The 16,081-nt window shown below is 42.5% G+C and overlaps 1 protein-coding gene across 5 annotated transcripts in view; it reads left to right on the top strand.

Annotated features, from left to right (window-relative positions):
- Positions 1-15,721, top strand: part of KIAA0319 (KIAA0319 ortholog) — an 84,539-nt gene extending 68,818 nt beyond the window's left edge. For 4 of the 5 annotated variants that reach the window (XM_075921145.2, XM_089776357.1, XM_089776359.1 and 1 more), the window contains 4 exons: positions 1,039-1,161; positions 4,039-4,129; positions 8,527-8,618; positions 9,344-15,720. In XM_075921145.2, coding sequence (XP_075777260.2) covers positions 1,039-1,161; positions 4,039-4,129; positions 8,527-8,618; positions 9,344-9,522 — 485 coding nt within the window. In that variant the 3' untranslated portion in view covers positions 9,523-15,720. Of the gene's footprint in view, positions 1-1,038; positions 1,162-4,038; positions 4,130-8,526; positions 8,619-9,343 lie in introns of all 5 variants that reach the window. The other variant, XM_075921146.2, reaches the window with a different exon arrangement.
- The last annotated feature ends 360 nt before the right edge of the window (positions 15,722-16,081 follow it).

The raw sequence follows: 16,081 nt of genomic DNA on the forward strand, positions 1-16,081 counted from the left end.
TGGATGAGGGAGTCCCGGTTTTGGGAAGTCCAACCTGTATAGCTCCATCCCCCCAGGTGGTAAATATTGTAGAGTGGGCAGACCCCAAGTGTTTCTTCAGAATCCAAGAGCTTTTCACAGTGATGGTTGGGCTTTCAAGCCAAGTTTCAAGTTTTAATTTGCCATAAAGTCTCAGTGCTGCTGGTAATTGGAACTCTGCAGGTCTCTGGGGGGCATTACAGAAAGGAATTTATCATTTACAACCCAAGGGGAGTTATGCTCAGGATCAGAATGCAAAGGGATAGATACAAGCTGTGGCTCTAAAATAATCATTGATGAATATGGTGTATTTTTGCATTTCCTCTCTGAGGGGAAAAAAGTGACAGTTGTTACACTGTAACGATTAAGGGCTTTTTCAAAATAGAAAATTGGAGGTAAAATGTGCAAATTTGCCTTTATTTTTATTCACCTAAAAGACCAAAAAAATGCTGCAACTTCCTTGTATTTTGGACAGTAATTTATTGCTTAAAAAGTAAGTATATGAATGCCATACCCTCAGGGGTTGTGATGGTATATTTCTTTCAGGCATTTGTATGATATTCATGATGGTAGTGTCTCGGCACATTAATATATCTCAAGTACTCAGCTATTATGGAGACTATACCCCATTGAAATACCCAACAATAAACAAAACTGAACTCCCTGACTCAGGTCACTCCCTAGTGTCAATTAACACCTTTGACTTGTTGACTAATTTAGACCCCCAGCAAATGACTGGAAGATTAGGAACCAGCAGTGATTCAGTTTATTAACAGCAGCAAAAGCAATGGTTTTGGGGGAGGGAGGGGTATATATTTGTCTACCAGTGATGCATGGAAATGCCTCAGTGAAATTCCTGTAGCTCAATTTCTAAGTGACCTTTTTGTTTGTTACCCTCTGCACTGGAGTTGTGGGCAAGAAATGGGCCATGCATCACCCCTGCGCTAGGGTCTCAGCAGCGTGTGCATTACATGCTGCCCTTCTACACTGTAATTATTTTCACATTTGGTTTGTTCTTAGTCTGCCTCTTAAAATGCTCTGGACATGGTCACTGTGATCCCATCACAAAGCGTTGTATTTGCTATCAGCTATGGATGGAGAACTTGATCCAGCGTTACCTAACTGATGGAGAGAGTAACTGTGGTGAGTTTAGATGGCATCGTGTGGTATGTTCTAAGAATGATTTCCCTTTTCTGTGTAGAGTAGTTCTATAAAGGTATCTATGAGTAATACACATACTGAAAGTGAATTAACAATACATACGCCTGTCTTCCAGAACCAACCAACAAAACAAAGAAATGTAGTCATATGACATGAGAAGCAAGTCTGAGCATGATTCTGCAACTTGCAAATCACTCTAGCCCAGTGGCTCTCAAACTTTCCGGACTACAATGAACCCCCTTCAGGAGTGTGATTTGTCTTGCCTACCCCCAACACGTTTCACCTAACTTAAAAACTACTTGTTTACAAAATCAGACACAAAAATACAGATGTGTCTCAGTACACTATTATTGAAAAGATTGTTTTTACTTTGTCATTGTTACCATATACTTACAAATAAATCAACTGGAATATAAATATTGTACTTAGATTTCAGTGCATAGTATACAGAGCAATATAAACAAGTCATTGTATGAAATTTTAGTCTAGATGGACTTCACTAGTGCTTTTTTTATGTAGCCTGTTGGAAAACAAGACAAATATCCAAATGAGTTGATGTGCCCCCTAGAAGATCTCTGGGTACCCCCATTGATACTGTACCCCTGGTTGAGAACTACTGCTCTAGCCTGATACATCAAAACAATTAGGCACATGCTCAAGTTGAAGCACAGTAACAGTCTCATTGACATCCATAGGACTGCTTGTGTGCTTAGCTTAAAGCATGCGCACAATTGCCAAATGGGATCTGAGTGCTCAGCACCTGGCAGGATTGACTTGGATGTAACAGCTTCTTTAAAGGGGACATTCTTTTCATGTAACAGGCAAGATTCAGAGGGGAAAAAAAAGAAGCAAAGTGATTGTAAACCTTTATTACTTGGTAAAACTGTTGCTGAGAAAGTAGACTGAATTTTCTGGAATTCTTTTCCCCCTTGATTGTTTACTAAGACTTCTTTTCCCAACAAGTTGGCCAGAGTTCCATTTTGTAAGGTGCAAAATACCTCACTAGCACTGATTGCAGTCAGAGTTGAGGGCATTCAGCAACCTGCAGGACATGTCACAGGCCTGGCACTTCCGTGGGTGCTGTGACCCCATTTCTGGCATTAACAGTTACATGTAGAGAAGGAAGGAAGAATATGCCCCAGAGTTGGAGTTGTATTACTTGTGGAAATTGAGAAAATAAGGAAATGAATAATGACAGAAAATTAGGAGACTCTCGGGTTGTCCAGCCCATCAGTATTCCACTCTGGAAAACATGCATGAAAGTTTAAAGTGATTGAAAGCCTTCTAAATAATACTAGACATTGTCGTTTTAAAATACTTTTTTTTTTCAAATTTTGCATCACGGTTTTAGGAGAAAAATATTAAAAATAGCTAAGTGTTACTTCTGGGACACTTGGGAATTATTTTGGGCCTGGTTGGATAGCTCCGTAGATAACCTTTTTATTGCACCTGCTGTTGCTTGACAGTTTCTGATTTCCGCCGAGGTTCAGAGAAACAACACAGAGATAACACCTTCCCACTGCATGCTGGCGGATGTTTCATGTTTTAATATGGTGGCCTAGAGGTTTTTAGCAGTTGCTACAAAATACTTATGTTTTTATATGAAATAGTCTTGTCAGTTAAAATCGTGCCTTTTTATTTGACCATCATTTTCTTACCTTACAGCTATTACAATTATCCCTGGAAAATAGAGTTTAGTTGTTACTGGTATATATTTTATTTGACGGGACTGTCAGTTCTTAATTAGGCATACCCATTTGACACCCTAATGCTGTGGTGACTTTTTCGGTGGTCCACAGGAATATTGTCCAAAGTCACATGGCGTGAGCAGGCACCGCCATTAGGCTGTTTTACGCCGTGTTCACAAGCACTCGGCGTGTCATCCAGAGTGTCACCTAGGATGCAACTGCGTTGTCTTGCCAGTAATTTCCGTCTGAGGCTTTGAGCATCAGTGTAGCTGCCACCGTTGTGCTGTGCAGTTGCTGTGTCATTCGTCCTTTGCTACATGTGCTGGAGGTGGTCCACGAAAATTTTTTGATTGGCCTGGTGGTCCGTGGACTGAAATGAGTTGAGAACCACTGCCCTAATGGAAATCTCCTCTACTGTACTTAGTTTTTAATAGCCTTAATTTAATCAAATATTTTTAATAGCATTAGTTTAGCCAAAATAACAGTCCTAGTCTTCATACGGGACAGTCTCCTATTCTTAAGTTGAGAAATACATTACTCCTTGGCCGTCTGATTAATTTCTATAGGATCACTATCAGAAACTGGACCCATCTGTTCTAGCAGAAATCCAAATAAATAAAAATAGCACAGTGGTACCCAATCCTAAGTGCTGCTACAGTTGTTAATTAATAATAATAATTAATAATAAGACTGAATAATAGTAATACCCTAAAAAGTGACTGTAAAGATTAGCTTGTGGGGCTTCATGTTTTTTGTCTCCCTATTCCCATATGATATTTTTTCAGTTTCTTCATAAGAAGGTATCCTTTTCCTAACAGCTCACTGTCGCCAAACAGCTCCCCTGTCAGAGCTGCACTGTGCAGCTGGTGCATAGAGGTTCACACCTCACTTGAGTGAGATGCCAAGATGGAAAGAACCCAGTTGGACTTTCAGATCTCAGGCTAACTGTGATGGGCTGGCAAGGGGGGGGAGAGGGGAGTTTTACATCTCAGCAATGATAACTAGGTACCATTGTGATGTCATTTTTACAGATTCCCTTCTAAGAGAACTACTCTCAATTTCCAATCAAAGTAAAGAAAAATGAAGCGGGCACTCTGCATCTTGGGATCATTTATTAAAGCTGTGATATTCGTGATTCCTTTGCACATCGCTCTCTTGTTTTATGTTCTAGAATGGAGCATACTCTACGTGATGGTATCCACTTTCATTCTGATTGTGCTCTTGGTGGGCTTAGCATGGCTCTGCATCTGCTGCTGCAAAAGGTATGTGTGGGGTAAACGTGACATTGCTGCACCCTGTCAAACCAATATCATAGAACCATAGAGCTGGAAGAGACCTCAGAAGGTCAAGTCCAGCCCCCTGCTCTAGGCAGGACCAATTCCAACTAAATAAACCCGGCCAGGGCTTTGTCAAGCCGAGACTTAAACACCTCTAGGGATGGAGACTCCGCTACTTCCCTAGGTAACCCATTCCAGTGCTTCACCACCCTCCTAGTGAAATAGTTTTTCCTAATATCCAACCTGGACCTCTCCCACCACAACTTGAGACCATTGCTCCTTGTTCTGCCATCTGTCACTACTGAGAACAGCCTCTCTCCATCCTCTTTGGAACCTCCCTTCAGGAAGTTGAAGGCTGCTATCAAATCCCCCCTCACTCTTCGCTTCTGCAGACTAAACAGACCCAAGTCCCTCAGCCTCTCCTCATAAGTCATATGCTCCAGCCCCCTAATCATTTTGGTTTCCCTCCGCTGGACCCTCTCCAATGCATCCACATCCTTTTTGTAGTGGGGGGCCCAGAACTGGACACAATACTCCAGATGTGGCCTCACCAAAGCCGAATAAAGGAGAATAATGACATCTCTGGATCTGCTGGCAATGCTCCTCTTAATGCAACCTAATATGCCATTAGCCTTCTTGGCTACAAGGGCACACTGTTGACTCATATCCAGCTTCTCATCCACTGTAACCCCCTGGTCCTTTTCTGCAGAACTACTACTTAACCGGTTGGTCCCCAGCTTGTAACTATGCTTGGGATTCTTCCGTGCAGGACTCTACACTTGTCCTTGTTGAACCTCATCAGATTTCTTGTGGCCCAATCCTCCAATTTGTCTAAGTCATTCTGGACCCTATCTCTGCCCTTAAGCGTATCTACCTCTCCCCCCAGCTTAGTGTCATCCGCAAACTTGCTGAGGGTGCAATCCATTCCCTCATCCAGATCATTAATAAAGATATTGAACAAAACTGGTCCTAGAACCGAACCTTGGGGCACACCGCTAGAAACCGACCGCCATCCTGACATCGAGCCATTGATCACTACCCGCTGGGCCCGGCCTTCTAACCATCTTTCTATCCATCTTACCGTCCATTTATCCAATCCACATTCCCTTAACTTGCTGGCAAGAATATTGTGGGAGACCATATCAAAAGCCTTGCTAAAGTCAAGGTATATAACATCCACTGACTTCCCCATGTCCACCAAGCCAGTTACCTCATCATAGAAGCTAATCAGATTGGTCAGGCACGACTTGCCCTTTGTGAATCCATGCTGACTATTCCTAATCACTTTCCTCTCATCCAAGTGCCTCAAAATGGATTCCTTAAGGATCCCTTCCATGATTTTTCCAGGAACCGAGGTAAGACTGACTGACCTATAGTTCCCTGGATCATCCTTCTTCCCTTTTTTGAAGATGGGCACTACATTTGCCTTTTTCCAATCATCCGGGATTTCTCCCGATCTCCATGACTTTTCAAAGATAATAGCCAAAGGCTCCTCAATGACATTTGCCAACTCCCTCAGTACCCTCGGATGCACTAATCCGGACCCATGGATTTATGTATGTTTAGCTTTTCTAAATAGTTCCTAACCTGTTCTTTACCCACCACGGGCTGTACATTTTCATCCCATCTTGTGTCACTTAGCGCAGAAGTCCAGGAGCCGACCTTGTCCATGAATACAGAGGCAAAGAAAGCATTGAGTACTTCAGCTTTCCCCACATCATCTGTCACTAGGCTACCTCCTTCATCCATTAGGGGCCGCACACCCTCTCTGATCACCTTCTTCTTGTTAACATGCCTGTAGAAACCTTTCTTGTTATCCTTCACATCCTTAGCCAGTCGCAATTCCATTTGCGCTTTCGCCTTCCTGATAACCCCCCGGCATTCTCGAGCTATACCTTTAAACTCCTCCCTGGTCATTTGTCCAAGTTTCCACTCTTTGTAAGCTTCCTTTTTGTGCTTAAGTTCACCAAGGATTTCTCCTGTAAGCCAATCCGGTCTCCTGCCATGTTTGCCTCTCTTGCTACGCGTTGGGATGGTTTCTTTCTGTGCCTTCAATAAGGCTTCTTTAAAATACTGCCAGCTGTCCGGGCTCCTTTCCCCTTCATGTTAACATCCCAGGGGATTCTGCCCAACAGATCTCTGAGGGAGTCAAAATCTGCTTTTTTGAAGTCCAAGGTGTGTATTTTACTAATCTCTTTTCTTCCTTTGGTCAGCTTTTCAGCATTAAACCATTCTGCTCTTCTCAAACGCAACTGTCCTCTGGAAATATTTCTTTCTGTCTTTTGGGTTTATATACTTGTCCCGTGAAAAAGCAGTACCTGTCCTTTGCCTGTGGTGTTCCTTGACACTCTTTAAAAAAATAGTTATAAAAAGAGACTACTGCTGGAACCTCTCCACCTATAATTAATGTATATCCCAGCCCAACATCTGAAAACATATTTAAGATCTTTACAATCTTCCCTCTAGAGCAGGGGTGGGCAAAAGGGCCTCTGCGGGCTGGATCTGACCCGCAGAGGCCTTGCTGCTCCCCCGCCCTCAGGCCAATTAGGACCTGGGGGTGGGGGAAGTGTATGAAGCACTTTGAAGTGCCGCTCACTCCTGGCAGGGTGGGAGGAGACTTCATGCGCTCCCCTGCCCCCAAGCCCTGATTGGTCTGTGGGCGGGAGGAGCGAGCGAAGTTACTTCCGCCCTACCCCCGCGAGCGCGTGGCACTTCAAAGTGCTACATGCTCCTGGCAGGGTGGAGGAAACTTCCCACACTCCAATTGGAGCTTGGGGGTGGGGAACCGCACAAAGTTTCCTCCGCCCTGCTAGGAGCACGTGGCACTTGTCTAAATGCTGCGTGCTTCTGGCAGGGCGGGGGCAGGCGGAGGAAGTTTCGTGCCCTCCCCCACCCCTAAGCTCTGATTAGCCTGGGGGCAGGGAGCATGCAAAGCCTCATGCCGTGCACTCCTTGTAGGGCGGAGGAAACTTTGTGCACTCCTCCCGCCCCCAGACCAACCACGGCTTGGGGGTGGGGGAGCATGTGAAGTCTCCTCCCATCCTGCTAGGCGCACACAACACTTCAAAGTGCTATATTCTCCTGACAGGGCAGAGGAAACTTTGTGTGCTTCCCCCACCCCAAGACCCTAATTGGCCAGAGGGTGGGGGAGCATGCAAAGCCTCTTCCTGTGCTGCCAGGGGCATGGATGCTGAGGGGGAAGGGCTTTCCCACCCCCAGACCAATCATGGTCTGGGGGTGGGGAAGCCCGGAAGCATTCTGGCCCCACCCGTTCTGTTTTAGGCCCCACCCCTACTGGGCCCCAAAATTATTGCCCACCGCCATCTTTGTCACACACCAAGATGAAGCTGTATGTCCTGGAGATCACTAAACTAGGGAGTTCTTGAGGGAATGAAACTCTAAAGCAGAGTTGACCTCATGGAGAATGGACATAGCTCGGCAGGTTGGGTCTGGCTTAGGTCCAGGGAAACTAGCCTGTACTTTGTATGCTAACACTGTGTGTCCCAGGAGTCTCTCTCCCGGTTTCCAGCTTTTTTTTGTCCGCCTCAATATACTTTGTCTGATCTCAGGTGTGTCTTCACTGCACGGACTACACTGATTTAGCTACATCAGCGTCACTATGCCAACAAACTCATACTCTAAAGCAGCCTACTTGTATGGAAGGGATTTTTTTCATTCATGTAGGAACTGCAGCAGCTATGAATGACAGTAGCTATGGAGACAGAAGTATTCTTCCCTCCACTTATCTGCATCTGCACTGAGGGATAGGTTAAAATAGCTAAAGTGGTCCAGGGAAAGTTTTTATTCTCCCCCCCTCACCGAAGTGGCTCTGACCTAGCTTTTCAGTGTAAATCACATGTCAGCAAGACCATCAGTAATTCTCTCCCAAGGAAAACATGTTTTTTCTATTTGGTTCTCGCTGGTGCTAGTCATTGGAGTGCACGTTTTGTTGCTTATCAGACAATCCAACAGAGGCAGTTTGTTTAGATGAAACAAAAAAAAATGAGTTGTCCAGGTGTTTAATCTTCCCCACAATGTCGTTTTGGTGAGACATACAGGATGTTGGTTGAAAAGCTGTCCCCCTTGGACTACTCTCTCTGACATAGGGGTTGCCGGTGTTGAACATTCCAGACTGGCATGTGGCAGGAACTGGGGCTCATCTGCCTTGTGACTCCGTCCTCACTTGCCTTGGACTCTACAGAGGGCATCTGACTGGTCCAGAGAGAGATATGGAGAGAAGGGGTAGGGACTGTGGAGGGAGTACAGGGGTAGGAGATATTCTTGGCCCCTAAGGCATTTATAAGAAAAAGATGTATGTGTATAAAAAGATGTATGTGTACTGTGCATGAAAATTTGATTTACTGGTGTCACTATACTTTTAGCAGAAAGAGGACAAAAATAAGAAAGAAAACCAAATACACCATCCTAGATAACATAGATGACCAGGAGAGGATGGAGCTAAGGCCCAAATATGGTAAGATTTATTTTTAATTGGGATCTTTTTTAGCAGTTGATCGTTAAACTCCTATGTTTTAGAAAGTTCTCTTCTACACACACTTTAAAAGAAAACATGAAAACAAGCTTTTTATGTTACAAAGTTAAAACTGATTTTTCAAGCTTATGCACAGCAATGTTGCATGGCCCAAATATGTCCCACTTAATTTCATTAGGCTTTAATTATTTCCCTAGTTAACAGCTTCCATTCACAATGAAGGAATTTTGAATTCCCTCTAATGGGGAAAAATTTCAAGTCCAATGGAGGAAAACTTCCTGAACAATGGCATCCTAAAAAGTAACAAGTTTGTCCAGGAGCACAGACTTTTCATGGTCAGTTGGATCAATCATAGAGCTGTCTTTGTGTATAGATTTAATTGGCTGGTTTAAGCTGTTAGAAATGTCTGTGCTGCATGATGAGGTGCTTTAAACGAATTGACCATGTGCAGTTAAACAGAAGCAGGAGAAGACACGAAGTGCAAGCCACTCAGTATCAATGGGAGAAGCTCCATTGGCGTATCTGGCCCCCCAATATTTAGTGTTTACTTGTATAGTTGTTAATATGGATAGTGGTCTGAATACTTACTCTTAGAGGCAGGGTAGCACAGTATCACTGATGTTGCGCAATGCTACCCAAGAGACAGGTTACTAAATTTAAAAATAAAACTTTCCAGAGAACCTTTTGGCTTGATTGTTTATTTTCAGGTATAAAACACAGAAGTACAGAACACAATTCCAGTCTGATGGTTTCAGAGTCTGAATTCGACAGCGACCAGGACACTATCTTTAGCAGAGAAAAGGTCGAAAGAGAGAATCCAAAGAGCATCATGAATGGGTCCATCAAAAATGGAGTTTCTTTCAACTACAGCTTGAAAGACAGATAACTGAATGAGTGTAAAATGAAAAGATGTGCTGATCTGACACACCAAGAAAGAGTTGATCCACCTTTTGTTTTTCAAAATCAAAAGCTTCCTAAAATATATTCTGACAGTGGGTGAAGAAAATTTCCAGTGCCATGGAGGGGGGATTAAACAAACAACTAACTCTTGTCATTGGTGTAAGAAGTACATTTATTGCTCGTTTACTCTGTGCTGAATATTTATGCATAAATTTCAGCAGACATTTTCCCTATAGTAGACAGATGAATCACTGCTGTGACCCCAGTCAAGAGTGTTATGTTACTAACAATGGTGACTGAGGCTGTGAGCTATATTCTGGTTGTGTCTTTACTTTGTTTCTGTTACTCGGAGCTCTGTTACATTATGTTACGTATCTAATGTAAAACAGTAAAAGCCAATATTCAGAGTTTCCCTGTTATCTGCAAAAAGCAGAGTTTGGCTACAAGCTCCATCTTCATATACGGTTCTTAAGTTGAATACAAAAAGGGGAAAATTTGTAGGTAGCATTTTTAGTACATAGTATTTATCTTTATGCCCTGCTTTGACTGGTTTTTAAGGTAGCACGCATAAGGTGAAAATGACTCTGTTTAAGGGACATTTATTATCTAGCAGTTTCACTTAATCAGCTGCAAGCTAATGTGATACAAATGTATCCTTTTGCTTGAATATTAGGGGTCGTCTTGTTTACTTTTAGTTCGAGGTTTGGCTCTCTTGGGCTAGGGAGGAGGGCAAGACTGTCTTGACTGTTGAGCTCCTGTTCATAATTATTGTTCAGCACCCAGAAATTATTGCTCCATCACCTCCCTGAAATCTGCATAAGGGGATCCAGTTTGTACGTTGACTTCATTTGTTCATGGCTACAGTGGTGGGAGAGACAGACCTTTTCAGCTGAACTTCAGTACCTGGAAAGTTAATGGAGTAAATAAGCAATTTGCAAAGACCTTGAACAACATAAAGGTGGTAAGTAACAGTATGAATTTGTCAAGAATGGTGTCAAACCAACTCACCATCTTTTCTTTGACAGGGTACCAAGCTTTGTGAATAGGGAAAGTGATAGATGTGGCATATCTAGACTTTAGGAAGGCTTTTTGTCTCTCATGACCTTTTCATAAATAAGCTAGGGATATACAGGGGGATATTCAGCCTACATGGTGCTACTGTAAGGTGGGTGCATAACTGGTTGCAAAAGTGGTCCCAAATAGTAGTTAGTTGGGTTCACAGTCAAGCTGGAAGGGTTCACAGTCAAGCTGGAAGGGCATATTATGAGAGGTCCTGCAAGAATCCGTTCTGGATCCAGTTCTGTTCAATATCTTCATCAGTGAAGATAATAGCATAGAGTACACTTACAACGTTTACAGAGGATACTAGGCTGAGAGGTTGAAAGTGATTTGGAGGACAGGATTAAAATTTAAAAATGATCTGAGTAAAGTAGAGAAATGATGTGAAGTAAATAGGATGAAATTGAATAAGGATACATATAACGTACTCTTCTTAGGAAGGAACAATTTATTTGCCCACATACAAAGTAAGAAATGCCTAAGAAATAAAAAGGAGCACTGCAGGAAAGGATCTAGAAATCATAGTAGATCACAAGCTAAATGAGTCAATAGTGTAACACTGTCACAAAAAGAGCAAACATTACCTGGGATGCATTAACAGGCATTTTGTAAGCAAGACATGAAAAGTAATTTTTCCGCCTAGCTCCATGCTAATTAGGCCTCAACTGGAGTATTGTTCCAGTTCTGTGTGCTACATTTCAGGCAAGATGTGGACAAATTGGAGAGGATGTAGAGAAGAGCAACAAAAGGAATTAAAGATCTAGAAAACATGACCTATGAGGGAAGATTGAAAGAATGGGTTTGTTAGTCCGAAGAAGAGAAGAGACCATAAGAGGGGACATATCAGTTTTCAAGCACATAAAAGATTGGTACAGAGAGGAGGAAGAAAAATGGTTCGTGTTATCCTCCGATGATAGGACAAGAAGCAATGGGCTTAAATTGCAGCAAGGATGGTTTAAGTTGGACATTGGGAAAAACTTCCTATCAGGATGGTTAAGCACTAGAATATATTGCCTTAGCTGGTTGTGGAATCTCCAGTGATGGAGGTTAACAGCAGGTTAGACAAAGACCTCTCAGGGATAATAGTTCTGCCTTGAGCGCAGGGCTAGGCACCTCTTGAAGTGGGGGGAAGGCTGAGCTAGGGGAAGGGTATGTCCTGTGCTATGGAACCTCCCATTCTGGATTGTTTTTGGGGACAGTGATGATACCACACTGAGCAGTGTGGTATCAGTGGAGGTTTGGAGGCACAGGGTGTCTGGGTGCTTCTGGGAGTGGAATCCCATAGATCGAACAACACCGGATTTGGTACAGATCCTAGGGGAAACAGTCAGTTTATTTCTGCCCATGATGAAAACTGACCACTCATTCTCACCTTTTGTTTCTGATCCTGTAACCAGTTACTGATCCATGACAGGATCTTCTCTTACCCCATGACTTCTCAGGCTTTGTCTACGCTACAAGATTATGTTGCCAAAAACTGCCTTTTTGGCGACAAAAAAGAGAGAGAGTATACATTGCAATGCAACTCTTGTCCAGAAAAACACCTAGTTTTAATGACTAAAGACTTCCACCCGTAGGAGGTACTTTTTTCTTTTCCTTTATTGTCAACAAAGAGCCACCGTAGACGTTTATTTTGTCGACAGAACTAGCTTCTGCCAATATCCCACGCTGCCTGCCCTGATGGTTCTGCTCAGTGTTTTGATCTCGGCTGCCTGCAGGTATGTGTTCCTCCCCTTTCAAAGCTCTGGGAAGTACCTGACCACTGAGTGAGCTGCTCCATTTGGGGAACAAACAAAGAGAAAATCATTGGACTGCTCCTGTTTAGCCCTGTATTAGGAACACAGTGGCAGGCAGATTGCTGCTGCAGGGCGAGGGGGACAGGATGCTGAGCTGATTGACATTCCTTACAGAGCTTCTCTTGGGTGCCTCTCCCAGCAGCTGAGAAGGCTGCAGGAGTTGTGCAGGGATCAGCTCCGCTGTTCTATAACACTGCACTATGGGAAACAAACGCATACTGCATTGCATGCACCCTCTAGCAATTTCTGTTTTGTTGACCTTTGGGTGTTGACACAAGTTTTGTTGACACAGCCTGGTAGCCTAGGCATACCCTTTGTTTCCATCAGAGCTTTTGGTAAGGGACCTTGTCAAAGGCTATCTAAAAATCCAAGTACATTCTATCCACTGGATCTCCCATATTCACGTTTGTTGATACCTCCGAATGCTAACCGATTGATAAGAGGCATGACTTGCCTTTACCAAAAGTCTGTTATCTCTTCCATAACAAATCATGCTCATGTGCCTGATAATTCTTTCTTTTTATTTTTTTAACTATAGTTTCTACCAGTTTGCCTGCTAATGACATGAGGCTCATTGGTCAGTGTCTCCTTGGGAGCCTTTTGTTTTAGTATCCAGTCAGTAGGTACAGAGTTTTGTTTTCAGTGACCGGTTACATACTACTGTTGGTTCTGCAATTTCATATTTGAGTTCCTTCAGAACTCTTGGGTAAAAACCCGCTGGTCCTGGTGACTTATTACCATTTATCTTCTATTAACACATCAGTGTGGGATAGTACTTCAGATCTGTTGTCCAAAAACGGTAGTTCTAGTCCTTATTGTCTCCATAACCTCTGCAGTGAAAATCGAGATAAAGAATTCATTTAGCTTTTCTGCAATGGCCTTGTCTTCCCTGAGCGTTCCTTTAACATCTTGGTCATCTATTACCTGTAACCTGTTTGGAAGGCTTCCTACTTCTGGTGTACTTTCAAACATCCTCTTTACTGTTAGTCTCTTGTCTTTAGCAAGTTGCTTCTCAAATCCTTTTGTGGCCTGCCACATACTTGAAGCCGTAATCTGCCGGCGTTTGTGGCACCTTCCTATTATCTTCACTAGGATAAGATGTTCAAAGTTTAAATAAAGTCTTTTTGCCTCTACTGACCTGCACTGCTCTGCTGTAAAGCAATGGTGACATTCTTTTGGCCCTCATACTATTTTTTTCAGATTTGTGGCATAGATTTAGTTTGAGCCTCTGTCGTGGTGTTTTTAAATAGCCCCCATTCTGCTGGCAGGCCTTTGGCCCTTGTGACAGTGCTTTTTGACTTTCATCTAACAAGCATGCTTATTTTTGTGTAGTTCCACTTTTGAAAGTTAAATGTTAATACCTTTCTGGCTCTGAGAATTTGTGATGTGATTTCAGTGGTCCTTAAGTCTAGCATGACTCTCTTATGAGGCGTTCAGGATTGAATATAGCAAGTGCCAGACTTTGAATCATTGTAATTTTTACTTATGACCATACTGAATTCTTGGAGTCTTTGCCCAGGCAATACCCAGAACTGGGAGGAGGGTTAGAATGCATTGGTGGCATTGAGTGAAGTCTGCCTGTTTTTACAGACTGTGCCGGGCTTGGAGCACTCAAGATCCTTTTTGACAGACAAAATACAAATATTAAAAATGCCCCAGGATGCTGGGAACTACTCAGAAAATTCTATGTACTTCCTGTACAAGCGGCTAAGGGTTGAGATGCTAATGCTCTACACGAAAGCATCAATACTGTGGGAAGGACAAGCATGGCAACTCTATTCTTATGCACATCCCTTCAAAGTTAAGTCCTGAGTGCAGTTGATGTATAGAAAATTCTCATATTCATTGCTTATAAGAGGCATTTAATTAATCCACACTAATTGTTGCAGTTTGGGGACATCCATACTCAGACCATAAAACTACACCACTATAAGCAAATCAAAACCCTTTTTTCAGCATGGCAGAGGAAGGTGCTACTGCAGTATGATGTGAAATTTAGCTGGACACATCTGACAAGAACAGAAAGAGCAAAGCCTCTTTCTTCTCATTCAATCCTCATATTAATTGAGTTGTTGCCGATATGAACTGTTGTCTGAAAATCCTGACCAAGTTGCATTTGACAAGCCCAGTTATTTCATACTTGTCAGATGTGTGAGGACAACCTCTTTCTCAAGCATACCAGATAAGAGCTGAGGGACCCACTCCTTGCTCGGTGTTGCCAAACGTGCTTGCCTATGGGATGCTAATTTTATTTTATTCAGTTGTTTCAGTGCGTACACCCATGCAGGGGGAGCTGTGTGCAAAGGGTTAACAGCACAGTGTGTATTACCCTTCAAACCTGAGAATAGGTAAAAAATGCTACAATTTAACTTTCCTCCGACAACTCACAAGTCAAAACCTTTAGTTCCTGCTGAAGTTCATGGGCACACTGCCTGCATATCACGTGCGGATTTTGGTCCTCGAGATATTGGGAAGATAAGAGACTACATTATAGTGACCTTGAGTTTTTTGGGACTAATGGTGTGGAGAAAATGACAACAGTCACCCCCTGGAGAATGTATGGAATCCTGGAGAGAGAGATGAAGTGTAAGCACCCCTCTGCAAGAAGGGGGAGTGGAATAAGGAAGTGTAGAAAGGAAGGTCCTAAAGGATAAGAGTTATACTTTAGGGTTCTGGAGACAGCTCAGAGTCATTCCAGGTGTAGCAAGGAGGAAGAAAGCCAAAGGTTTGAAACTGATAGTACTTAAAATGAAAATCTATTTCCCTGTAGCATAGGTAATGAATTAAGTGTAGGTTAGCCACATGTTGGTATTTTACCTTGGTACAGAAGCATTGCACTCTGCATTTGGGGGTGTGAGCTATTGTAGACATTCTAGCAGGAATCGGTCTCTAGAAAATGTTAAAGATTGCAAACAATAATATATTCTAACTGGAACCATTTCTGAAGTGATCCTATTAAATTTATGTATCCCTTCTAATAAAGATTTCTCTCTTTTATGAGGCTCAATCATGTGTCCTCTTGTGGATGTTGCATTCTTCTGTATGCAGCTGTGTCATGTCAGATGTTCAACTCTGTCAGCGCAGTATAGTAAAAACAAAGAGATGCTTTAGCTTTTCTGTTCATACCACAAACTATAATTCCCTTTGCTTCTTTCAATTTCCATGAAAGGTAGGAATGAGTTCAGTATATTGAAGAACAGGACAAAAAAGACAAACTCAAATAATAATTGCAGCTCTCAGAATGCAAATAACTATTTTGTGTGTGTGGTAGTGGGGTTTTTTTTGTTTTGGTTTCATAAAAATGGGGAGGAGAGAAGGAGAAATGTTTTTGGGTCAGCCTGCCAGGGAATTATAATAAAAAGATTTCATTTTGTTAGACTGAACATTTTAGAGGTGGAGGGAGTGGAAGAATGTTTACACTTTTAATAAAACTAAAAACCACTTCAAATAAAATACTATACTAGCTATTTAAATATAACCTGCTTTCTTTTTCCCAAGCTAAGTATTGTTATTGCAGAGTGCCCTTCTCAAATAAATGGAATAGCCCAACTCTGCAATACCTTTTCCACGGACATGTGGATAGAAGTAGTAGCACTATGCCATCTTGTAGGTAAGAAGAATCCGTGCTACATCCTAAATGTTCAGTATAGCTGCATGAGTTATAGCTTTCAGAACTGTAGTACACTGAAA

This window comes from Pelodiscus sinensis, chromosome 2 (genome assembly GCF_052426305.1).
Source record: "Pelodiscus sinensis isolate ZL-2025 chromosome 2, ASM5242630v1, whole genome shotgun sequence".
Classification (NCBI taxonomy): domain Eukaryota; kingdom Metazoa; phylum Chordata; order Testudines; family Trionychidae; genus Pelodiscus; species Pelodiscus sinensis.